At 37.1% G+C, this 26,709-nt stretch overlaps 1 protein-coding gene across 6 annotated transcripts in view; it reads left to right on the top strand.

The window, feature by feature from the left end:
* Positions 1 to 26,709, top strand: part of ralgapa2 (Ral GTPase activating protein catalytic subunit alpha 2) — a 205,701-nt gene that overhangs the window by 101,134 nt on the left and 77,858 nt on the right. For 5 of the 6 annotated variants that reach the window (XR_010005277.1, XM_008109089.3, XM_062977916.1 and 2 more), the window contains 12 exons: positions 3,581 to 3,709; positions 6,521 to 6,646; positions 10,765 to 10,823; positions 11,316 to 11,424; positions 12,997 to 13,107; positions 14,989 to 15,057; positions 15,408 to 15,545; positions 16,812 to 16,995; positions 17,396 to 18,170; positions 20,148 to 20,219; positions 21,897 to 22,020; positions 22,907 to 23,062. Coding sequence is in view for 5 of the 6 variants with exons in the window: in XM_008109089.3 (XP_008107296.1) it covers positions 3,581 to 3,709; positions 6,521 to 6,646; positions 10,765 to 10,823; positions 11,316 to 11,424; positions 12,997 to 13,107; positions 14,989 to 15,057; positions 15,408 to 15,545; positions 16,812 to 16,995; positions 17,396 to 18,170; positions 20,148 to 20,219; positions 21,897 to 22,020; positions 22,907 to 23,062 (2,052 nt within the window). In the remaining variant the exon portion in view is untranslated. The remainder of the gene's footprint in view (positions 1 to 3,580; positions 3,710 to 6,520; positions 6,647 to 10,764; positions 10,824 to 11,315; positions 11,425 to 12,996; positions 13,108 to 14,988; positions 15,058 to 15,407; positions 15,546 to 16,811; positions 16,996 to 17,395; positions 18,171 to 20,147; positions 20,220 to 21,896; positions 22,021 to 22,906; positions 23,063 to 26,709) is intronic. The other variant, XM_062977917.1, reaches the window with a different exon arrangement.

The raw sequence follows: 26,709 nt of genomic DNA, 5'->3' as shown, positions 1-26,709 counted from the left end.
AGAGACAACTTGGAGGGAATTCAGAAGTGCAAGGAAAGTGTAGTATATTTATTTTAGAGGAAACATTAAGATACTTTCCACTAAGTTGAATTCATTGTGCAGTGCTGAAAAACTAGCACCAGGGATAAGGAAGTGTGGTCCTAACCTCTTTTTTCCAGCAACTCAAATCCCTTTCCTTCCAAGGCCCTTGATTCCCTCCAGAAGATCATAAGGAAACTTAACACAGAATGCTACAATGCAGGTTTTTTCCCCTTAGGTACGTCTACACTGACCGCTTCGGTCAGGGTGAAACCAGCAGAGAAAGAAGTGGTTTTGCTTTGCAGAAGATTAGATGCTTACATTGTTAATATTACTCGTGGTTATATACTAGTTTTAAGTATACTTGTCTATATTTAGCAGAAGCCGAAATGCAACCAAGTAGAACACAAAGTATAATAGAGGGAAGAAGTCAGTTGTGTTATGGGGGGTGCAAGGAAGTGGGAATATTTTAATATCTCTCTATTTTATTTAAGTTACATTTTCAAAATTCTAATAGAAATTTTTTAAAAAAAAAAAAGAAGAAGAAGGGTGCACTTCCAAAGAATGGGAGTCCAGCATCCTTCAAAGGCAGCATAACCCTTACCATCAGGAAGTTCTTCCTAATGTGTCTCCATGTCCTAGTCTCTGGAGTAACAAAAAACAAGATTTCCACCTTCTCAACATGACATTTTCAAATATTTAAACATGATTGTCATGTTCCCTATTAACATTTTTCTCCAGATTTATCATTCACAGCCCCCTAATGCATGATTTCCAGAACTTTTACCATTTTTGTCACTATCCTCTGGACATGTTCAAGATTGTCAGTATTTTTCTTAAATTGTGGTGCCCAGAATTGGACAGTGTTCCAAATGAACTTTGATCAAAATAGAATACAGTGGTACTACTATAACATACTCTTTTTAATGTAGTCTAGAATTGCATTGACCTTTTAGCTGCTACTTCACACTGTTAAGTCATGTTCGGCTTGTGGTCTACTAAGACTTCTAGATGCCTTTCACGCATGCTGTTGTCAAGCAAGGTGTCGCCAGTACTATATCTGGTGTTTCATTTTTCTGCCTAATTGTAGTACTTTACATTTATCCCTGTTAAAATTCCCTTTCAATCATTTTGGATCCTGATCCTACCCTCTGGTGTATTAGCTACCTCTTCTAATTTGGTGTCATCTCTAAATTTGATAAGCATACTCTATTCCATCATCCAAGTACTAAAATGTTGAATAGCCCTATGGGCTCAGAGCATAACTCTGTGGCACCCCAGTAGTCACCTTTCATCAGAATGGAGCTATACCCTTTGAGTAGAGTTAATTAATTTCAAGCCCACTCAGTACGTAGTAGCATTGTCTAGCTCATCTTTTACTAGCTTGTTTGCAAGTATATTATGGATTGCTTTGGTAAGGCCACCCATATGCTGCATGCACATTTTCTTTATCAAGCTTGTATCACTATCCAAAAAAAGAGAGAAAAAAGGTTAGTCTGATATTGTTTGCTTTTGAGAAATCCATGTTGACTTTTGGTGATCATGGCATTTCATTCTAAATGCTTACAGAGCAAGTTTTAATTATCTGTTTTAGAATCTTTCCTGGTATTGATGTAAGAATTAGACTTCAATGGCTTGGATCCTCATCCCCTTTTAAGATGGGAACAGCATTTTTTCTCCCCCAGTCTGCTGGGACTTTTCCTGTTCTCCAGGAATTCTAAAATATAATTATCAATTATTCTGCGATTACTTTTGCCAGTCTTTTAATACTCTTGGATGTAGCTTGCCTGGCCTTGGAGACTTGAATTAATTTAGAATAGTCAGGCATTATCTCTACTTATTCTGTGCTGCATTTTCCATGTTGCATCATCTGCTCCACTTTTTCCACTGTTTTCCTTGAGGCAAAGAAGATGTTGACTAGCTCTGCTTTTTTTTCTTGCCCTGTTAGAATTTCATCATTTTCTCCATTCAGTGGCCCTATCATTTCCTTATTCTTCCCTTTGCTGTGGAAATAACCTTAGGTAACCAATGGCTCTGCGTTGTTCATCTGTAAAATATCAGCAGCAGTCAGTCTTCATGTATTTGAGTGTAAGTTCCACAGAAGATATTCCTGCTAGGGCACATCTTTTGTTCCTTTACCATCCAGCTAAATAACCTTGGGAAACAAAGATATCTGAGATTGGAAGAAAAATGAGAAAGACTGACTGCAATTTCTTCTCTTTTAAAAAAATGAAGCAGTAAGCCTTTGCTTTTACTGATATATAGAGCTCCAGCTATTCTTACTTCATAATATTCTGGGATTTTATTTGTTTTTTATTCAAAAGGAGTGTTGAAAATGGAATTTCCCTTGTGTGGACACATGCCTTTTATGAAAATACTGAGCAAGGTTAACAGTTAGTACTTATTAATCTTTAAAATGCTACTCTGTGCTGCCTTTCGTGCCAAGATTCATGAGTCTTTTTATTGTAGCATATGTCAACAGAGACGTAACCCCATCTGCTGCTATATAGCTTGTTCAGACACTAGGCGCACCACACAATGCTTACCTCTTGGTAATTACAGGTGTGTTGTGAGGAGCCCAATGCATTAATCAGTTCCTTAATTATGGGAAAGGTGGGCCTTTTGTTCTGCTTTCATAACAGGAGTTTACCAGCCACTTCATGAGCTCCTGCATCCATCTGCTCATTCTTTTAGAATGTTTGCATTGACTGATATTGCCTTTAAAATGTATCACAGGAAGTTATTAAGACCAGTTTGAACATTAACCTAAATGGAATTTCAAAGATGAAAATGCTGTCTGCTATCATGTGATTTTTCTTTTACTTTTTAAACAGTATTTGTGTAAAAACCTCTGTCATCTTAGATTATGATACCAGCTTTGTGTGGTCTTCTGATATCTCCTAAATAAAGGTTATAAGCAAGAACCAGCAAAGTTATTTTAGATTCACATCAAAAAAAGAATAATTGTGTGTAATTTTAATTTTTGATATTATTTAATGTAAAATCCCCTTTATTGTGATTTTTCAAAGTGCTTTCTTACGTTACGTATTTTTCTTGACAACTTTACATGTCATTATCTATTTATTTACCCTTTTTATACCCCGCCTTTCTCTACCCTGAAGGGGACTCAAGACAACTGTAGTTTTTGGTTTGTTTGTTTGTTTGTTTGTTTTACCAGAAATTAAAATTTTATTTTTGAGCAGATAAATTGCAAATGTTCATTATAATATTTTTATCAAATGTATTGGCTCTCAGAATTATTTTTGAATTCATCCTTTCTCACACTTTTTTTTTTCTTTCATGGGTGGGTCCCTTCAACTGGTAACTAAGGCCCTATCGACACTGCCACATAATGCAGTTCAATGCAGTTAAGCTGCATTATGAAACTGCATTACATGGCAGTGTAGATGAGGCCTAAGCTGCTGGATTCAAATTTGCTAGCCCCCTAAGTATATAGCATAATGATGTCAACATAAAGTATTGCCAATTTGTGCAACCAGTGGCCTTTTAACAAAAGAAACAAGTTTTTAAAAAATGAAAATCCATCTCTTCTACTTTTCAGGATATTTTGAATACGATCATAAGGCACTGCTCTCCCTGCTTTTTCTTCTTGAGCTTGCCTGGCTTCACATTGTTAATCGGAGACTTCGTAAGAGCTGCAGCCACCGTCCTGAGTACAAACATGTTGGAGGTAAGTATGGTAATGTTCGATGCCTGTCTCCCTGTGTGAGCACACCTTTGTTAGCAGGGTTCAGATTTCTCTGCTCTAACAGGTGTTGGCTCATTAGTGCAATGTGAAACTGGGCTCTTGGGGCAGACACCATGGCAGCTGATGTGTGAAATTGTAGGATAAGGTGACATCCTAGTATTGCAAAGGTGTTTCATCAAAAGGACAAAATGTGAGAAATCATGTCCTCTCTAAGACTGTGGTACATTTGCACTCTAAAAGCAAAGCTTGGCTTTCAGAATACCATTACGGAGTTTTGCAATAAACTGATATGAATATTCCAGGTCCCCATCTTCATATGGAATATATTTTGACCAGCAAAAAGAAAAGGAAGCAAGAAATTATTTTTTTAATCCTGCTTACTACACTCTGCTGTTCAGCAATGATTCAAGCATAATATATTGTTTAATACAATGATTTTAATGAATTTGATTTCACACTTTTTAGTGTCCAGTATAATTGTGAAAGCTTATATAGTAAAGTTTGAGAAGATAATAGTCAGTATATATTTAGTTGCAAAAAAATCCCAGCTCCATTCTGTTTGATTACGAAATAAATATTCAGGTTGCATAAACACATTCAAGCATAAGATTGATCATAAAACAATAGTTCTCAAAGTATAAGTCTTTTTGCAGTGGTAAAAACACACAGAAGCAGACAATGTTCCCCCCAGCTGAATTTCAGGTTGAAGGAGTATAATTTAAAAGAATATATGCATCTGCAAATGCCAAAGATGTTTCTAATACAAAATGAATACACTGTAGCACATCCAACTAAAACAGAATAACTGCTAAACGTATGCACATCATATATCACAAGAAAGCATTATTTATATTACATCTCAAAATTTAGTTGAACTAGGTTTTTTCCCCGCAAAAATGTAACCAGCTGTCCAGTATAGCTGAAACATCAATATTTGCTGGACCAAATATAGTTTTCCATACTAAGAGATTTTGGGAAATAAGCTAGGACACTGTTCCAGTGATTAAATTCTACAGAACAATCTAACTTCATTTCTTGATTACGTTAAATATAATGCTTTCCAATAAATAACATAAACTAGCCTTGTTTATTTTAGTTTCTCTGAGGATATTCCGTAATTTCTAGCATCATGGAGTTCAAAGAGACCACAAGGGCTCACCCAGTCCAAACCCCTGCCATGTGGAATTAATGCTTCCAATATAGCAGGTCAATACATAGCCATAAAAAATATAGCAATTGTTAATACTGCCATAGGGCACCCATGAGTGAGTACAATATTGAAAATGACAAAGATTCTAAGTCTTATTCTAACAATCCAAAGTATAAATCTTACAGTCAATCCATTTCCTCCATTAAAAACCATAGAGTTAGTTTGACACTGCACATGATTTGATTTGTAATTAATATGCCTTATTATACAAGCCAGTAGTTTCAGGCGATGAACTACTGGAAAATTTGTAGTTCTTTGCCTGAAAATTGCATTTGAGGTCTTTTGAGTGAAACATAAGGTAGTGCAGACTCTCATATACAGTAATTTTTGTGGTATAGGTGTACATGATAGATACTTTAGAAAAAATAAAATAATAGTTGCCATTGTAAAGATCCACCATTGTATAATGGTTTGGATATTGGACTTTGGACTTTGGACAACAGAGTTTGAATCCTTTGTCAACCATAGAAACCCACAGGGTGACTCTGGGCATAGTCATATTCCTCATCTCCACTTTTGCTGATAAATTAAGCTAGTTGTTCTGGTTGTTCTGCATAGTTGTTCTGCATAGTTGTTAAACTAGTTGTTCTGCATAGTGGTGCCTTTGTTAGATAATATTGGCCAGTACCTCAAATGTTATATCTTTTTCTGGTTATGTTTGACCTGCTGATTTTAAAAAATGTCAACAATTTTCCTCTTTTCAGTTCTAGTTTTTTTACAAAATATATGCCATCTACCAGTCTCCATCTGCTCACCCATAAAAAACCATGATAGCCATATCTAAGAAACTAGTGCTGATACGGTCTATCCAATGCAATTTTCTGAATCAGTGCCCTACATAACCCAGGAATAGGCCTAAAAACCAAGACACCAAGAAAAAAAACCATTTTATTTTATTGGACTGTGTCATTTTAAACTATCCAAACCCCAGAATTTGAATACCAGGGTTCGAATTAACTTCTTGAATGAATGAAAATAACACCGCTCTTTTATTTTAGTCATGAAAATAGGTGAACAAAATAATTACTTCCATTTTTTAAAAGTTTTTACTCTTGGAATGAAAATTATAAACAGTTCGGAGCAATCTGTATATGAGGCAGGAAAAGAGAAAGGGGGAGAGAGTGCAAGTGATGAAATTGTCAGATTACAAATTACAGATTAGAGACACTTTCTGCCATCTGCCTGAAATATGTTTGGTCTGATCATCATGGCCTTCAGAAACAATGTGCCATTTATTTTGCACTTTTAACAGTTGTTTACACAGCATGTATTTAAGACTAACTGGAATCAGTCAAAATAATTTTATTTTGAAGTTGCAAACTGTTTCTACATTTGTAAGGCATCATTTTTTATGCTTGAACACACAGAGCACCTAGATGCATGATACCTGTGCCCCATTACTGGTTCCTCTTACACAAGCTTAATATTACAGATTGGGGACCATTTCGGAAAGTGGAAGCAGCCAAAAAATGTCAGTTTTGAAATACTATAGTTCCAAGGTGAATTTCATTGTATTCAAATCTGAGGTTTCTTAAGTGACATAACAACATATATATTTGTGATTTGTTTGTTTTTGTTTATAGGCACCCCGCTTAGAAGCACATACCATTCTTGGTTCTTTGATTTGCTTTCCTAATCTTTACCAAGAAATTTCATTGTTACAACCCATTCTGGGAGCAGAAGTGATTCCAGAAACAGTGGATGTCAAAGTAAATATTTTCTGTTGGCTGATCTTTGTATTTACAATTTCAAGGGTTATATTTTACATTTATTATAGTCTATATTTTCATTTTAAATAAACAGTAGAATTGATCATAGAATTAAAGTTGTTTCTTCTTGTGAGTGTTGGCATAGAAATAGATGAGCAAAAGTCAGAGTCCTGCCTTTTCTGACCAAGGGGAGAAGCCATTACTGAATGTTCAAATTGTCATCTGGACTTTTTAATAAGAAAATTCCCCTTCTAGTAGAAGCATATATTCCCTTTAGGCACCAGAAATCTATGCTTCTCTACTAGTGAATTAATAAACCTCCACACTCTTACATTCATACCCTCCAACATTTCACAGGACATTACAGTGTAGCCAATATACCAGACACCATTAATTATGAAAAAGTGCAGGATCAAGGAGAGGCTATAGCAGTTTGTTTTTGCCATATCCTGTTTGGTAGGTCAAGATTCTATTTCTTCCTCTTCTCTCTGCCATTGAATCCATTGAATATCAACTACTTTTGCAGTTTGAATTCAGTTTTCAGCAATTGAAATAAGTGAAAGTCAAAAAAAGAAACAAGGAGAAAGGGGACATTTTAAAAGCAGGTGAAAATGTCGGACGAGAGGGATTAATTGGGACTTTCCCTGACATATCAGGACACTTGCAAGGTGTGCATGTGGCAAATAGTGAAACTAGAGAGGGTTGCTGCTGTGAACTCAGGAGCCTCTTTTACAGACCTTGAGAGCTTGGCAAGCAATCCTTTTATTTTACATTTGATGCAGGTGATGCATTTCGTTCATGGCAGAGCTGTGTGGGTCTGTCTTCTTGCCAAACAGAACTCACATGGATTGTTTACCATCAATTGAAGTATTCTCTTTTCTGTTAGTTTTGTACTGCTCGGGGGCAGCGGGGGGAGAGGAGAAAACTGTACTGGTAGTTCTTGTATAAAATTTGCCACCCTAACATGCCCCACTTTGGAAGTGAGCATAATTTTTGTATATATCTGTGCCAATATTTATTTAAGCAGTATCATGGTTGTATGAGCCTTTATCCATTTTCTATTATTTATATTTGTTCCTAGTCCATGGCCCCTTTTACTTAAAAAACAATATACTTTGCTAGGACTGAGCTGCAAGAGAAGGCAAATCACTTCTCCACAAAATGTGGGACAATTGCATTCCATTTCAGTAATAGTTTGGGTGTTTTCCCATTCAGTGTCAGGACTGGAAACATTGCCTCTTCTTGTTGGACTTTGTAGATGTGGTTGTGTGGCACCATAACATGGTCATGCTTGCTGTAGGGTCTGTTGTAGTTCAGGAAGCGGCTGAGGATTTTTCTGATTTCTCTGACATGTCAGAGGATGAGGTTCCCAGTATCAGGAGAGAATTGCAGCCAGAAAAGGCCCCAGAAGGGAACAATGTTTTGGATTCTACAGGGAAAAGTGAAAGTCCTGGGTCCCTTGGAAAACAGCCTTCGGCTGATGGGAAATTTTCATGAGAAACTAGATTGGCTTGAGAATAGAGGGAGTGAAAAATAGACTAATTAGACGTTCTGAGAGATTCCATGAGAAGACCTTGAAGCCCAGGTGCGTTCAGCATGATCTTATGGCTACTTGGTCAATTCAGGAGTGCTGGCTTCATGCCTTTCAGAGGAGACAATGTTGCCATAGGAATGTTTCTCCTGTCTCGACTCTCAGGTTTATGATTCAAGTATTCTCAAGTTATCTGCCCCATGTCTTTTTTTTCCTTGAAGGGTTTACTTTGGAAAAGTTCTTGCTTTCTGGTTTATGGATTTATGGTTAAAGTATTGCTGTGGAATTTGTTTCTCTTGATTTTATGTACTTTGGCATTTTTGGATTTCTACTATTTTGTACTTCCTATTCTGCTGATTCCTTTTGAAATGCCCCTTTTCCCTTTTTACCTGCTTTTGTCAATAAACATTTTTAGATAGAATTACTGGACTCTGGTGTGGTGCTGGGAGAAAAGGTGCTTTCAGTGCTAGAGTGCAACAGGGTCCCTGATAGTCTGCATTAAATTATGAATATGAATAACAATTATCTTTAGAAAAAGAAAATGTTGCCAATGTTGCTATTGAAAGAGCAATGAAGCAACATTAAGAAGACTAAGTACTTTTGTGCGGTTTTTCAAATAATATTGGGGAGACAAAAGATGTTTTTAAAAACTAGAAATGTTTGCCAATGAAATTTGGAAAATGTGGCCCTTAATTCTGTAATACTTTGCCTGTCTGCCATAGATGTACAGTAGAGTCTCACTTATCCAACATAAACGGGCCAGCAGAATATTGGATAAGCAAATATGTTGGATAATAAGGAGGGATTAAGGAAAAGCCTATTACACATCAAATTAGGTTATGATTTTACAAATTAAGCACCAAAACATCATGTTACACAAAAAATTTGACAGAAAAAGTAGTTCAATAAGCAGTAATGCTATGTAGTAATTACTGTATTTACGAATTTAGCACCAAAATATCATGATGTATTGAAAACATTGACTACAAAAATGCGTTGGATAATCCAGAATGTTGGATAAGCGAGTGTTGGAAAAGTGAGACTCTACTGTATTGATAGTTTTATGCAGTGTTTAAGAATATGGCTAATGGATGTTCCAACCTTAGTTTCCCCACCATTCTTCATCAATATATAGACATAAAGAAGGTATATGGATGATGGATGCATTAGACTCCATCTCATGTTAACCTTATTATTATTATTATTATTATTATTATTATTATTATTATTGACACAACGATGTTGTATGACACAGCAAACAAGATAGACATGCTGGATTTCGTTTCACAAAACCACAAGTCGAACACTTCCCAAGTGTCTAGGACTGTGTGATGTATTTTCGGATGATGCGTGCAGATCCCAGCAGGGTGGCCTTTTGCAGTTGGCAGATCGTAATTTTGTCAATGTCTATTGTTTCCAAATGCCGGCTGAGATCTTTTGGCACGGCACCCAATGTGCCCATCACCACCGGGACCACCTGCACTGGTTTCTGCCAGAGTCTTTGAAGTTCAATCTTGAGGTCCTGATAGCGGCTGAGTTTTTCCTGTTGTTTTTCATCAATGCGACTGTCACCTGGGATGGCGACATCAATTATCCAAACCTTGTTCTTTTCCACAACTGTGATTATTATTATTATTATTATTATTATTATTATTATTATTATTATTATTTCTTACCCACTTCTCCTCGTGGCTAAAGGCGGGTTACAACATTGCTAAAAACAGTCTATAAAATACACATATTAAAACATATTTCTATATATTAAAATACACAGAACAAAGATTAAACATAAGATGCAAGTTTAAAATCCATGATTAAAACTGTGTTCAGTTCAACAGATACAATTTTAAAGCACACATTCAATCCTGAAATTCTGGGGAGATGGGAAAAATGCATAAGGATAGTGAGGGACCGAAATGAAATGCAAAGAGTGTTGAGTTGTGCAAAGAGATTACCTCTCACTTCCCTCTCTGCTGCCACATCACATGCTATCTTTCAAATTTTACAGAGATCCCTTGATATGCTGGACACACAGAGAGAAGTCTTATCAAGCGCTGTGGCCTGCAGTCTTATCTCCCCAGTGCATGCTCAAACATATACCAGTTGCTTATAGGGCAGCAAGGAAGGTCGTTTCCACATTTTGCAGGTTGCAAAATGGTTATACATTGGGGGAAAGGAAATGGATTAATCTGACAAATTCCTCCTATAGGTTTCACTCATTATAATTTAATACTAAGAACAAAATTAGAAGACTATGGTTCAGTTAGCAAGGAAATCTGTTAAAATATGTTTTGGACCAATATGCGTCTAATGACAATTATTTCATTTTGATGATTAAACCAATATACTTCTATATTTGACATATTTGAGTAAGAATTAAGTATTTCTGATTCATTTGTAACATAGGATATATTAGGGAAAGTTGTTCATTTGTGATGTATCTAATAAACTCCTACTCATCAGTTGGTATCTGCCATATTTACTTCAAGCTGTATATGTTTTATTTTTAATCTCATTGAATTATATTAAAATTCTCTGCAATGTGTTTAAGAGGAAAATGTGTTTACTGTGTCTTTTGTTCTTCTAGTGTTTCCTCATAAGTACCCTTCTGAAGAATGCCATAGATGAACCTAGTGAAGCTTCAAGGTAAAATGCTGAATAAAAAAGAAAACATTGTGAATTATAAATGGAATAATATATTGGTTTTGTGAAAAGACCAGCATGTCTGATGATTTGGGGGTTGAATGGGATAAAAGTACTATTTAATAGGCATAGCTAAAATGCTGCCCTGCTTCTGGAAAGTGGAATATAGCCAAATAACATCTTCAAGTCATGAAATGAAACACCTATAGATTCTACCTCCAGTAAAATAGATTAAGTAACACAACCATGGCAGAGCAAGTGGAAAACACTGGAATAGCAAAATCAAATGTAATTGCTGTTAATAGAAATACAGTTGTGTTTCAGTTTCAATAGTGGCATGAAAGCACAGAATATCTTGGCCAAATAGCAACCTGAATCCTATCGCTGCCTAATGACAATTCACTTATAAATTCAATTGCTTACGATTCAGCTTTCACAGAACTAAAAAGTAAATGGTATAGTATGGGTTAATAAACTGCAACTCTTTTTTTGAAGGTGCTTAGCTGTGTGCTGTCTTGGACTTTGGATATGTGAAGAACTGGTGCAATGTACAAACCATCCCCAAGTAAAGGATGCAATAAATGTTTTAGGTGTGACACTAAAGGTACTAGTATGACATGGATGATTTAACTACAGAATTACACAATGGTATAGTTGGATTGCAATGAAAGAGTGTTTCAGTGTCTTAGAATATTTTGCTAAATAACACATTCAGTATGTTATGCAAAATTTGGAATATCTCAAATTGAGATATTTGTCAAAGCCTTTCATGGCTGGCAGAGGCGGTCCAACCAAGAGGCAAAGTAGGCGCTTGCCTGTGGCGCCATCGTTTGGGAGCGCAGTTGAGGGCCCCAGGAGGATGGCACCACACCCCGGCCTCCTTCGCCTTCCGGTCAGCGTGGGAGGCTGTCTCCCGCCGGAAGTGGAGTGTGCGCTGCTTCCCTCCTCCTGGTCAAAGCCCCAAACCCCTTCCTCAAGAGAGGAAGGAATTTGGGGCTTTGGGGAGAGAAACACCGCTTCTCTCCTCCTGCCCAAAGCCCCAAACCCCTTCGTCGAGAGAGGAAAGAGTTTGGGGCTTTGGGGAGTGAAACACCGCTTCCCTCCTCCTTCCTTCCTTCCTTCAGGCTGTCTTCCCTTTCTTTTCCCACCCCTGGGAGAAGAGAAGCAGCACAGCGTCTTTCCAAACTTGGAGGAGTTTCTGCGTGAGTTTCAACCAACTTGAGGTAAAGCCCAACGAGGGGCGAGGGAAGGGGAAGGGAAGCGAGAGAAACGTGATGGCAGAGGACAGGGCCACAATATCTACTTTGAACTGGGTTATCTAAGTCCACACTGCCATATAATCCAGTTCAAAGCAGATAATGTGACTTGATATTCTGGTTTATATGGCTGTGTGGAAGGACCATTAGGGCTCTTCCACACAGCCATACAACCCAGAATATCAAGGCAGAAAATCTCACAATATCTGCTTTGAACTGGGTTATCTAGGGTTCTCTCTCTGGTCCCTTCCACACATAGCTGAATAAAATCCCACATTTTCTGCTTTGAGCTGGAATATCTTGGAGTGTGGACTCAGATTATCCAGTTCAAAACAGATATTCTGGGATACAGGGCTCTGGAAGGGCCCTCCCTCTGGCCCCTTCCACACATAGCTGAATAAAATCCCACATTTTCTGCTTTGAGCTGGGTTATATGGCTGTGTGCAAGGACCCTCTCTCTTTGCCTCCTTGTCATGTTGCTCAAAGTGGTTTAAAGTTTTCAAAGTTTTTAAAGTGGTGGCATTAACACTTAATAGAGGGGGTGGAGGGAAATACTATATTAATAAAATTGAAATTGCTTTGAGAGTGTATAAACATCCCCCTTTTGTTTTCTGTTCATGCAAAAAAAAAAAAAGCTACTGGCTCAAGTGGTTCCAATTATATGGGTAACCTTTAGAGTATGTAATAATTATAATATGAAATGGGGTGACAGAGGCTATATTCACAACTCCTTCTAAAACAGGCATAAGGCAACAGATCTCAGCCTACTTCCCACTGTGCCTTAGTTTTTGTGTGGTAATTTTTTTAGATTGGTGATAATTTAAAAAGAACGCTTTACCGGAGTTTTTTAAAAAATATATTAGAAATGCATAGTTTGTTTGTATCATCATCAATATTATTTACTTTTTTCATCCTTACAGTTTTCTAACAAGCAGATTGCACAGGAAGCATGTGATGTCTTTCAATTGCTTGCATCTTATTGGGAAAAACTACAGTTGTACAAATCTTGTCTACCCATAAAAATTATTGAAGTATGTATGTCTACTAAAATGTTTGTGTATGATAATCAGTATTAGATTAATATGCTTTCTTATTTACTGAAATGTAATGTCTTATTCTGTTATGTCCTTCCTCTTATCATGGAATCGCTGTAGTTCCTAGGAGCTACTTGAACTAACTATAAAATCTTCTTAGAAAAGCTGAACCACCCAATATTCCATGTGTTCCTCAACAGCTATGGAGTGATTTGTCCTAAAGTATACCATCCCTCTTTTTAAAACATTTAAGAACTTCATTTTATCTTAATAAGCTGTCAGGGGTATAATATGTCCATGTAGCAATTGATGGAAGGAGAACTGCTAAATACAAAACTAACTGGCATGTGTTCTGTCCTAGCAGCTTCGCAAAATAGAGTCAGGAAGGTTTTGCCTGAATTGTAGATTCCGTTTTTTAATGGGTCTGTATCACTTCAAGAGCACATTTTACTTGTACATTTGAATTGTGCTCTGAGTTGACTTCATTGTCATGCTAGGTAGTACAAACTTGAAAAATGAACTTCTCCTTTGTAATGTTTCCTATGATGGGAGATGGAGAAGAATGTTGGGTTCTCACTTTCTGTTATTTCCTATGAATAATAACAACAACAACAACAACAACAACAACTTTATTCTTATATTCCGCCCCATCTCTCCGAAGGGACTTGGGGCGGCTCACATGGGGACCAAGCTCAATGATACTTAATAAAATACAACCACATAAATATATGTAAAACATAAACTTAAATTCTTAGAGCATATAATATGAACTCTTGGCATTTGGAGGAGCAGAGGTTCTGTTTTGTTTTCATTACTCCAAGACCATTAAACCTTGTTTTTGAAATGTGACATGAATAATATCTCTTTTTTCTTGTTACACTAGAGTAATTTTGAAATCAAATCATACCTTATTTCCTGCAAGTAATTTGTATGTAATATCAAAACAGCATTTCAGGGGATAAAACAAAAAAATATGTAATTGATACTGTCCACAAAGTCGTGAAGTAGGCTCAACCTTAATGAAATTCAAATAATCTATAATATATTTATAAAAACAGATATTATACTTTGATTTACTAATACTTAGGAAACTTATCAGCTGATAATGAATATTATTTATTTATTTATTTATTTATAGTATTTATATTCCGCCCTTTTCCCCCAAAGGGGACTCAGGGCAGATCACAATGTACATATACATGGCAAACATTCAATACCATTAGATATACAACATACAGACAGAGACACAAAGGCTATTTAACAGTTCAGCTTTCATAAGGGTATGCTCGATTCCGGCCACAGGAGGAGCTGTGATGCCGAGTCCTTGATAGAGTACTTCCTCATCTTCCAGCATGCTGCTGGACATTTGTATGGTGACATAAATTAGTTAAATTAGCCTCCCCGCATAAGCGGTCCCTAAATTTCCTACTTGACAGATGCAACTGTATTTCTTAGGCAAGAAATTGGTTGCTTGGGCAAACAATGAGCTGGGGATATTTAACAGTTGGGCACTTAATCCAACCCGGGCTTCGAACTCATGACCTCTCGGTCAGTAGTGATTTATTGCAGCTGGCTACTAACCAGCTGCACCACAGTAAATAAATATAACTGATGAAATGCATTTAATTATATTAATAAATTTGATTAATAGTTTAATTAATAGTTTAATTTACTTGGGAAAGTTTGGCAGATCATTTCTGGCTTTTCAGATATTAGCATGGTGGAGAGGAAAAACACATGTCATATTATCTTGAGAAATGATGAGTAAACGGTTTATTTCATAGTAGTCATTTAAAATGCCAAATACATTTGATATTTTTTTTGTGCTCAAAATAGAACATTTCTCTAATTTTTTGTTTCAAAATTGCTTTTACACAGATCCTTGTTGCCACCATTACATTTCTCTTGCCAAGTGCAGAGTACTCCTCTGTGGAAAGTGATAAAAAGGTATGTAATGATAAATGGTTCCTGATATTGTGGCTTTTACCATGGAAAGGAAGCTGAAAAAATTATTATTTCCTCTCCTTTATTTTAAAAATCCATAACTCCACTATTCCATTCAAGATTGGGTGAAAGAGGTGAATTATGCATTTACAAATCTCAAATAGGTGGTGAGTATTTTTTCAAAACAATTTTATCCAGGTGTGGTGTTTGCTCCCAATCTCAGCTTCATAAGTGAGTTTCTCAGCTAAAGGAAATGTGCGTAAAATACCTATTTATGTATTCATTTGCGTTGGAGTTGAGAGTTTCATATTTTTCAAAGCAGAAAAGTTGTATTCTGAAATTTTCTGTTTTAGTTTATAGTTTCGTTATTGCTTTGCTTGCTGGATTGGTGCATGGCATTACCAGTGAAAATGCTGCTGGAACCTGTTCTTATTTCAATGCTGGAAGATCAACATTCTTCTAAAGCCCCTTTGCTTGATTACATTTATAGGGTAAGTATGAAGGATACTCTCTGAATACACTACTGCTGTTTTTGATACTTAGTTATGCTATTCATTATGAAGAGAACCAAATTACATAGCAGTACAATATCGTAAACCCACCATTTGTTCTGAACATAAATGTTAGCAACTAATACAGATTGCTACAAGTTGTTCATACTGTTGAAACATTGAATCGCAGTGTGTTAATATCAGTTTTGATATTTTGAGCATTTTCTATATCAGGGGTGTTGAACTCATTTTCACCAAGGGCCACATCAGCCTTATGGTTGCCTTCAAAGATTATTGAATCTATGGACAGAGAAACATTGGATACAGAGGGCCAGCTATAAATTCTTTTTATGTAATGGCCAGTGTTCTTGAGTTTTTACCCAGTTTGGGTTGCTTATCAATAAGCTTTGTATCTAAATTCAAACCCCATTGTCCTGACTAAACTGAACAAACTGCAGCCTTCCAGAAGTTACTGTATTACAATTCCCATCAGCTCTAGTCATGATGTCTAATGATGCAGAATAGATGAACTGTAAGCATCTGGAGGCCAGATTTGGCCTGCAAGCCCTGAGTTTGACACTTGTATTCTCCATACTGTGTATTTTTGTTACGCTAGCAGGAATACAGATAGTGCTTTTCAAAATGGCAGTGGGTCATTTAGCAGATATAATACCAAGGTTGGTCAAACAAGCTCCCTGCTCGAAGAACTCTAATAGCTGCAGGTTTATTTCTGGACAGAATTAAAATACTAGTTATAATCTATAAACAGAATACATCTATCCGACAGACTATCTTTCCCTGTATGAGCCTATCCAGACACTGAGATCCTCAGGAAAGGCCTTTTGTTCATTCATTGAGTCCGCATGCAGAGAAAGGTGGGGTACAAATATTCTAAATAAATAAAATAAATTCCCAAAACCTTCACAGATATAGATGGTAGGTATGCAATATAGCGCTTTCTTATTGGCTCTTTAGCATTTCTGCTTATTGCTGTTGTTAATAAAAATAACAATGAGATCTATGGTTGTTCCAGGGGTAGCATCAGGAAATAGCATAGAGGTGTGCTTGGCAGTCAGAGGAATGAGACCAAGGGGGCCATTGGCTGAATAATATAACTTTATTTTTTGTATGCTGCCACCATTTTCACGAAGGGACTCGGAGCGGCTTACACGGGGACAAGCCCAGTCTATATGTGGAATTTTCTGATATGCATTTTTCTAGAATATAATACATACTAGTATCTTCTTTTTTTAAAAAAATCCTCAGGTCCTACACAGTTGCGTCCATGGTTCAAACACTTACACGCAGCAAAGCCATTACCTTTTAAGCCTTGCAGACCTCTCTAGCGATGTCTACGATCCATTTTTGCCATTAGCAAGTGTCAGGAATTCTGAACCTATCCAGTTTCAGTCTTCAGAAGATCTCAATAATTTACTCACCGTTGCTGAAGGTAAGAATAATTTAAAAAGGAAAATATATGTTAAATTTAAAATCATAATAATTGCTCTACAAGGATATGTGTTTGAGAGTAATGTTTTGCTAGAGCTTTATCTCAACTCCATCCTTGCAATTTATCTCTTTTTTAGCAGGGTGGGGGGAGGTATGTTTCTAATAAGAACACTCAGAATCAAGTAAAGGTAAGTTACATGATCAGGTTCTCACATTCACACAAAGATTTCAGTTTTGCAGTTAAATAAATGTGTATGTAAGTGTCCTACAATTCTCATATTTTAGAACCATGTGGAAACTGAAGAGTGTATGTTGACCTCCAAAAGGTTCTTTATGGGAAACCTGGTACATATTTTGCCAGTTTGATTTCTTGATTTCTTTTTATTATTATTTGTTTTCAGAAAGGAGGAGGAGGAGCTTGGAGTTAATACCTTTGACTGCACGGATGATTATGGCACACCTAGTAAACCATTTGGGCCACTATCCCTTGAATGGAGGGCCTGCCGTTCTTCACAGCCTTATTAGTGAAAACCACAACAACTCGTATGTGGAATCCTCTGAACTGTCTTCTGAAGTCTTCAGGAGCCCAAACCTACAGCTTTTTGTATTTAATGATAGTACTCTCATATCTTATCTTCAAATTCCTTCAGAAAGAAGGGACGATGATGAACCACCAGGAACTCTATCTGAAGTTAGAGTAATTGTAAGAGATATCTCAGGGAAATACTCATGGGATGGAAAACTGATGCATGGACCACTAGCTGGTTGTCCACCAAATCCAAATAAAAGGAAATCTACTGCATTTTTTAACAATCATAAACAGAACTTTGAGTCTCAAGTTGATTTTATTGAAATATATGAAGGAGATGATGATGTTCTTGATAAATTGCTTGAGAGGATTGGCAATAGTAGTCCTGAGTGCCTTCTTCGTCCACAAGTAAAATTAAATGAGCCATCAGCATCACCATGTGTCATGAGCAGTGAACAAGAGAATGATATTCTAGAAGCAATAATAAAACAGAATGGCACAGAAAATGAATATGCACATGGATGCAGTTTGAATCCTAGCATGAAGGCTGAATTTCAGAAAGCACCAAAACCTGTTCAGCTCCAAGCACCATTTCACTTATGTAAGCTTTTGCTAAATGACTTAGGGATGAATTCTTGGGATAAAAGGTAGGTAAAGCATTATATTTCTGCATGGGTTATGAAAAATTATAGCATTAGTTCCACAAAAGTGCCAGATCACTGTCTCATTCTTTGGGAAAGCAGTTTCTCCTGGTTGAAGACAAGGATAACTGCTGCTGCTCTCCTAGATTAGTATCATTTTCTAATAATGGAGAGTAGTTCTCTGTTCCAGTTTTTCTGGATCCCTTCTTTCTTTTTTGAGAGGGTGGGACATAAGGGGGATTAGGGAAGATAATGTGGTTAGCTGTTAATTTGTTTCTTTTCACTCCCTAGCCAGGGACATGGTACAATCTGAGAAAAGTGCAGCATACAAATGCAATTAATTAACCAAGTGACATAGAGTTGGGAAAACAAGGGGGAGTATTTGTGTCAACCAAAAGAGATGGCTGCTCTGAACTAGGGACAGTGGCAGTTCCTCCCCCAAAAGTGTCCAAATATGACCACATTGAGTCTTTTGGATTTGTTTTAACAGAGTACAGCCTAAGTGAATTAAACTGCACCAGTTACAATCAGCAGTAAAGCACTGAACCTTCCTGACAAAACAACGGGCTGCATGAAAATTCCTCACAGACTGTAGCTTAGGCTAGACTAATAGGTATGAGAGTGAGCCTGACAGAGTTTCAAAGTAAAACCTGTCTTGTCTCCTCAGAACTCTGTATAGTTATACAGTTACCATGGTTTTTTTCCATCAGTTTACTATTAGGAGTATTGTGGGTAGTAAGGTAGCTGCCTTGTCTGGTTGGGCAGGGATGGAATAGCTTGCCTTCTCCCTGATGAAGCTAGAAAATGGCAGTATTCCACACAAAAAAGGGTAAAGCTTGTCCTCTAGACCAGTGCTATTCAAAATGGTGCTCCATGTGCTGGTGCCAGTCCATAGCAAGTTGCCAAGAGAAAAAGGTACATTTGAGGATTCAAGCATATATTTTTTGTTAGTTCTGTCCTCATTTTCTGACCTTATTTTGACCAAAAGATACCTCTTATTTTCCTCTCCAAATAGTAATGCACACTTCACTCATATCTTTTCTCCACAAATATTGTAATTAAAAATTATCATTTGCAAACTTACTACACTTTATTTGATATAATTGAAATTTGAAATTTGAATATTTCATTGTCTTGCATACAAAAAGTGCAGAAAATAAAATTTACTTGGTAATCAAGCATCTCTTATACTTGTGTGGTGCAACTCCAGCTCTGTTTGGCTAAATAAGCCAAATATGGATGAGAATCTAAGGAACTATACTTCACCTGAGTGATCTGGATATCTTGTGCTGGTTGTTTCTAGGAGATGCTACTGGAGTGAGAAATAGGTTTGGAGAGGTGGATTAGTGGCAGCTGGAGAAAAATAAAGCATAGAATTTCCAAATAACTTGTTTTAATGTCATCTTTTTGCCAACATTATAAAATGTAAACACTTTTGCCATTTTTATAATTATTCCTGTTACACTTGAAAATGTTGCTGCTAATACTTATCATCATTTACCTCTCTCTGTAGAATTCACAGCAATGAATTTGACATCAAAAGCATATAGATCCAGTATGTCCTAAAAATAATCAATGGTTGAATAAAAATGGTTGAATAAAAAAATCACTGTTGAATTAAAAATCTGCTGGAAAAGAGTGGTATTTACCACTGCTTTAAACTCAAAAAGCATTTCCAGCTGACAAATCTCCTCTGGCAAATCATTCCACAATCTCTGGACAGTCAAAGAAAACATCAGCCCAGTTTTGGAAACTGACATAATGCCCTCCAGATGACCTGAGTGTATATGGTGGATTATAGACAGAAAAGGCAATACATAAGTAACCTGGACACTTATCGATTCCATTTTTGGACCATCACTCTGGATTATCTCTTCCAGCTGGTTCATGTAGAAACTAAACAGCACTGGAATACAATTGATTGGTTAATGTTTATGTCTCATGAACCTTTCCATTTATAACCTAGATTTTATGTATCTTTAGGAAAAGTTTTCATCTACTGAAAAAAAATTCTAAATTGTTGAGAGAACTGAAAAATTTGGATTCCAGACAATGGTGAGTTAAACTTATACAGTTAAAGAAGAAAGTACAGTGTATTCTGCTACTGAAAAAAACCAGGTTGCATTTAATTTTGAAAGGAATATGTTATGTTGTCCAGTAGGAAAAAAGTAGATAATAATGAAAACGAAAATATTTGTTTGGACAGTTTTGAAATGGTTTCATATCAGAGCAATGAGGGAATCAGCCACCACTCCATTATAATTCTTCTTATCCCATGAAATATTCCTCCAGTCCACACATTTCTAGCATCACTGTAAGTTCAGACTTCAGTTGAATATTTAAAAATATAGTTTAAGCATCCAAAGAAAAGAGACAAAGTTGCAGTGGGAGTGTGATTATATTTATTGATATATTTAACAAATGTAAGAGCTAAAAGTGTGAATGATACTCAGTGTTTCACTAGGTGAGACAAAGAAATTCTGGTTCTGAACAAAGAAAAACACCAGAATGTGTAAACTGCAGAGTAAAAAAGTCTGCAGCTTTTCTTCTACATCACCTGCCGTGCTACCAAAGCCTGCTGGTGGGTATCTGTTAAGCATGATTAACTCCCTATCTTGTTTTTCTAACAGTGTGACAACAAGTCAGGTAGTGACATAAGAAATATTTGGCATCTGTAATAGATGATATTTAGTTTACAACTCAGTTCAAACAAAATAAGACTAATCTGTGCAGGTATGGCAGAGAAAAAATAGGGATTTAGTCAAGAAAGATAGCAGAAAGGGAAGAGTTGAAATAAAAATATGACCTTTTTAGGCAACTATTATAGGAGTGAAGTAACCACAAATTTTGATGGATGGCAGAGGGAGCTGGAAAATCTAAACCAGGGAAGATAATATTGTTAAACATAACTCTATGTACCTCCCTCTTTCCTTTATGGCTCAGCAGGGATGGAAAGAATATCTCAGGAGTTGTGGGGGAAATGGAGGAATGGCTTCTCCGTTCAGAAATCCTGATGTGGAGAATCCTCCCCAAGCCTCTTTCTCAGTTTTTACAATCCCCAGGTAGTCCCAAGGACTAGTTCCACAGCATTAACCTAGATCTGGCCTTTTGGGGAATGAAAGAAAATTTCATAGGGAATTTCATATAGTGGCTAAATGTGTATGGAGAATCACTGCAATTACAGCCTCCATTCCATCATAACCTCACCCCACATGACTCATTGAGTTTGCCTAGAATGTCCTGAAGGGTGTCTGAATGGGTGTTTTACAATCTGGATCACAAAGGAACTTGGTCACTTAACTGCCTACTGTAAAAAAAATGCCACACCTTTTGCAAATAAAAGTATTCAGATTTGTTCCAACTTGGACTAAAAGATGGTATAGGCTCATCAGATGTAACACTGCCCTCTGCTTGTCCATCTTATGCAGACTAAGAACGCAGATAAGATTCTTGAGGAGGCAAGAGCTACCAAATGTGTTCTAGATCCTTACTGCCCTATCTATCATTTAGCAGTCCATGAATTTACTGATTGGTTGGGTCAGTACCTCTTTACCAAGAGCAGTGTCCCAACATGCCTCAATTTTTGTTTGTATTGAACCAGCAGAAAATAAAGTTGCCACTATCTCAGCCATTCATGTGAACAATTTTGGTTTTGTAATTCAGAATTCCACATATGGGCTCAACATGTACAAATAAAAAAAAAATTAATCATAGTTTTTCCCCCAACTGCAGCCGTGAAACCCATAAGATTGCTGTATTTTACATTGCTGAAGGACAAGAAGATAAATGTTCAATATTGTCCAATCCGAAAGGAAGTCAAGCATATGAAGATTTTGTTGCTGGATTAGGCTGGGAGGTAAATACTAGCAAAACATATAATTTTGAAATAATACTTCGTGTTTAGATCAAACCACTGTATTTGAGGTCATATATTAACTTGCCAATAACATAGACTGGATGTTAATCCAAGCAAGGAAAGAGGGAGGAATCTTCCTGTCCCCACAGTATGTGGCTTAGAGGAGTCTCCCTTGATAGACCCCATCTAGGCTTCTCCCCAACAAATACAGAAAATAATGGGCAATGACCTCCCATGCAGATATGGATGACACATAGTTTTTGCAGTAATTACCATTACCATCTGAATTACCCCAGAATACTAGGAGGTTGCCTTATATGGTGTACAACACAATTTAAAAACAAAAAAGATAGGTGGCATTCAGACAGGTTGGTCTTTCCATTTACATGGACCCAAATTATTTAAGGCAGTGATGGAGAATACATATCCTTCCAAGTAGTGTAACTGAAACTAATGCCTAAATTAGGATTAACAGTGGTAATGAACAATGGGAATTGAAGTCCTATGATGCTGAAGATCTCCATTCCTGATGTAAGACCTTAAAAATCCATGCCAGCACTTTCATTCAGGCTCAGAAATTTCCTGGCAACCACAACAACTGGTGAAATATAAGTGTCACATTATCCAAATGCCTATCAGCTAACTACTAGTTACACAATGTAGTACTAAAGTTACACAATCTGGTACTGAATAGTATCAGAATAACATGCAACAAAAACAGATTTTTCTCACCATTGGAATTATCAAATGTAACTACTTACGCCTGTTTAGTTGGAAATGTCCCAATATTTTTAGAGGAAGTTGGTTTCAGAGACAGGTTTTTGTTTTTGGTATGTTTGTTTAGGATTGCAGATTGAGAGTAAATTATGTGGTTTACTTAATTAAGGTTGATCTTTCAACTCACTGTGGATTTATGGGTGGCCTCCAACGTAATGGCAGCACAGGACAAACAGCACCATATTATGCCACTTCTACTGTGGAAGTGATTTTTCATGTTTCTACTCGCATGCCCTCTGATTCAGATGATTCACTGACCAAAAAGGTAAATATGAAAGTAATATCAATCAACATAATGTTAAATTGTCATATTTAAATATATCATTTGTCAATACTTTCAGAGCTTGGATTTAGTTCAGAACTTAAAATGGTACACTTCTTAGGAAAGTGATGAAGTAAGAGTTGAGGCAATCCTTTCCACAGCATTCCTTTCATCTACCAAGCTCATAACTGTATCAAAAAAGAGATAAGATTCATTTGGCATGGCTTGTTTTTGAGTAACCCGTCTTGACTTATGAGCATGTCATTTCTTTTTAAGTGCTTATAGTATCTGTTAAATGATCTGCTCTAGAATTCTTCCTGATATTGAGGTCAGGCTTACTGGATGGTCATTATTTGGGCCTTCTTTTTTTCCTCTTTTTGAAGATGGTGACAACATTTGTCCTCCTCCAGTCTGCTGGGGCTTCTCCTGTTCTCCAGTAATTCTCAAATATGATTGCGAGTTATTCTGAAATTACTTCTGCCAATTCTTTTAATACCCTTGGATGTAGTTCACCTAGCCTTGGAATCTTGAATTTAGATTAACTAGATATTCTTGTTCTGCCCCTTTACCTTTTCTGTGCTGTATTTTCCTTTCTGCATCATCTGCTCCATTATTCCCAAGTTGAGTACTGTTAACCTTTTGAGAGGAGACTGAAACAAAGAAGGTGTTGAGTAGTTCCGCCTTTTCTTTGTCCCCAGATAGCATTTCACCATCATCTGTATGCAGTGGCCTACCATTTCCTCATTCTTCCTTTTGCTACAGATATAATAAAAAAGCCCTTTTATTGTTTCAATCTCCCTAGCAAGCCTGAGCTCATTCTGCACTTTGACTTTTCTAACTTTCTCTCTACACATCAAAGCCTCTCCATAAATTGTGGTAACACTTTATCAGAATACCCATTGTTGAACATTTGTTGCTTTCTGCCACTGAATTCATTAATTGTTCTGTCCAGTAGCTAGTTTTCTTAATTTCTGTACTGACCATCAAAACGCTTTTGAAGAACAACATTTCATTTCACAATGAGTACAACTGCATGTTTATAGACAGGGCCTTGGGTCCCACTCTGGGAAAATGATGCCATACAAAAGGAAGGAAGGCAGGCAGGCAGCCACCCACCCAGTAGCACTTTCTATTTATGGAAAGTAGGCTTTTGTAGACCCTAGTAAACATGTACATATACAATATGATTTTAAAAATAAATAAATTGTAGATGGCTATTTACCACAGACACAGGCACTAGAAAATAGAGTTGATTCCTGACAAACAAGAGCATTTGGCATGTATAAGAATCCTGTTTTATGACAGTAAAATAAATCAGAATATCCCTTAATGTTATTCTTAATATTTTCAGTCAAACATATTTAGAATTAGAAGCCACAATGGATAGAATTTTAAATAATGGATATTCAGTGTATTTCATTTTTTCACTAGTCATGTAATGCTTATGCTCCCCACAATTTTACATCACCCTCCTTTTGCCAGTTTTTAAAATTAACAAGCAGAATGCTGAACAACTTGCTTAGCTGACAAACTCAATAGCATGACAGAAGGTCATACCACCTGCTGGCCAGAAAAACTGCCTGCAAATGTGACCGTTCTGCAGCAGGCAGTGTATTTTGTGACCCACAGAATAAGACAGATGTCATAGTAATACTTAATTATTAGAGGTTTGTATTAATAAAAATAGTTCTGCTCTCACATGACTTCTAAAATAAATAGGTATATCTCTAGTGATAAATGCAAGAAAACTGATGTAGAATAAAAAAAATTAGGAACATGTTGTCCTACTTATTTTATGCAGTGTAGTAGTGTCACATAACATATTTAGAAATCACATTTTTGTACTTTAGCTGAAAAGTACAGTTGTGAGTACCTGGGGGGGACTGTTATTGAAAGATTTTTGAAATAAGAAGTGTTTGATTCCTATAGGAACTTAAATCTTTATGGGTAGTTTATATTTCCATCCTGACATCTTACAGATACAATGGAAATGATTAGAGATAGCAACATCCTAAAAGCTTCTGGTCAAAATTATTTGTAGCTTTAGAAAAAAAAAAGACAATCAGCTGTGAAGAGCTTCTCAGTTCACAATCCTGGTTACAACCCCCTTCTGAACTCTTGCTCCTTTACTTAAGAAATTCATTAGTTATAGCAAGATTAGATTTTTAGCAGCTAATCTAACTGCTGTAGGGGTTTGCAAAGTGGAGACAGAGCTATGCTATTGGATTTGTTCAATTCATTTGACTCCAGGACTATAATTGCACTTATGTCTTACAAGGCTTTTTATAGCCTAAGGCTGGCTGGCAGCAGAAAACAAATTGGCAGTGAATACAGTAAGAATGAAAGGGAATGAAAGGCACACATTATCAGTCTCCAGGCAGTGCTGTTCTGGCAGGAAGTTTCTTGGTTAATTTACAAATAAAACTTCGATTTTTAGGATGGGCACTCTGTCAGGCAGACAATGGGGATGTCAGGACTGGCCATTACTCAATACAAGTAGCCGCCATGCCTTCCCCAAGCAGAAGTTCTTCAATCACACAGACAACTCCTTTCTGGAGCCAGCTGGCTCTGTAATGCAATTAGTAGGAAAAAGAGGTCAGACTATTAGGTGTGTATACCATGACCAGTGTCAGCATTGGTGTGTTGCCTGGCAGGCAGGGAGCAGAATAGCGAAAGCAGCGTGCTGTTCACACTCTTTAATCAAGTGGTATATGCATGGCACACAACTTCAGAGATGTTCCTCTTGAAAAACAATTCATTGTTCATTAACAGACATGTATATTCATTTGAAAAATTTAACCACTGATGTTTTGTGAAAAAGGCATTGTGATTTACACAGGGAAAAGATTGTGCAATTTTTAAAAATACATTAGTCTTTTTGCTATTGAGCCAGGGGAAAACATTTCATGATTCTTGGAAGGTTTGGTTTTTACAGTTGTTGAAGATGCGGGAATGTGTGAATCTTCTTTATAGCCCTACTTTTGATGAACAGATTGTAGATGACTAAATTAAAGTATGGTTGTAACTGATAGTAACAACATTAAAAACATAGATACTCTTTTCTACTTCGAATATGAATATGAATGTGGACTTTGGAAATGAATAGTGCGCTATGAATATCTTATAACACCTGTATCAATGGCACAAAGTAACCACTGATATCCATGTGTTGTGTTAGAGCAGTAGTTCCCAAACTTATTTGGCCTGCCGCCCCCTTTCCAGAAAAAATATGACTCAGCGCCCCCTAGAAAGGGGCCATGGCTTAGAGGGGTGGACGTGACTCCTGCTCAAGGGGGCGGGGCTGAGCCTCTCCCCTAGTCCAAGATGCAGGGCTGCGAGGGGAGGTGGGCAGGGCCACAAATGGATGGCCAGGACTGGGATGGGCAGAGTTACGAGCTCTGAGGCAGGGCTGAGCTTCTATCCCTGTCTTGCAGTGCCTGCCAGGACACAGGGGGAGGGGCTAGAGGAGGGGGCGAGGCCTCTTATCAAGTGCCTGACGGGGCTGAACCTCTATACCCCGCCCCCCTTTTCTAACAAGCGCCTCAGGGGAGGTATACAGAGGCTCAGCCCTGTCTCGCGCTCTTGGGAAGAGGCCCCGCCCCCACTCCTAGCCCCGCCCTTTAGTCCTAAAAGGCCTCTCAGGAGAGGTA

The sequence above is a fragment of the Anolis carolinensis genome, chromosome 4, assembly GCF_035594765.1.
Source record: "Anolis carolinensis isolate JA03-04 chromosome 4, rAnoCar3.1.pri, whole genome shotgun sequence".
Classification (NCBI taxonomy): Eukaryota; Metazoa; Chordata; class Lepidosauria; order Squamata; family Dactyloidae; genus Anolis; species Anolis carolinensis.
Note: the sequence above shows the minus strand (reverse complement) of the source record. Positions and strands in the feature narration are given on the sequence as shown.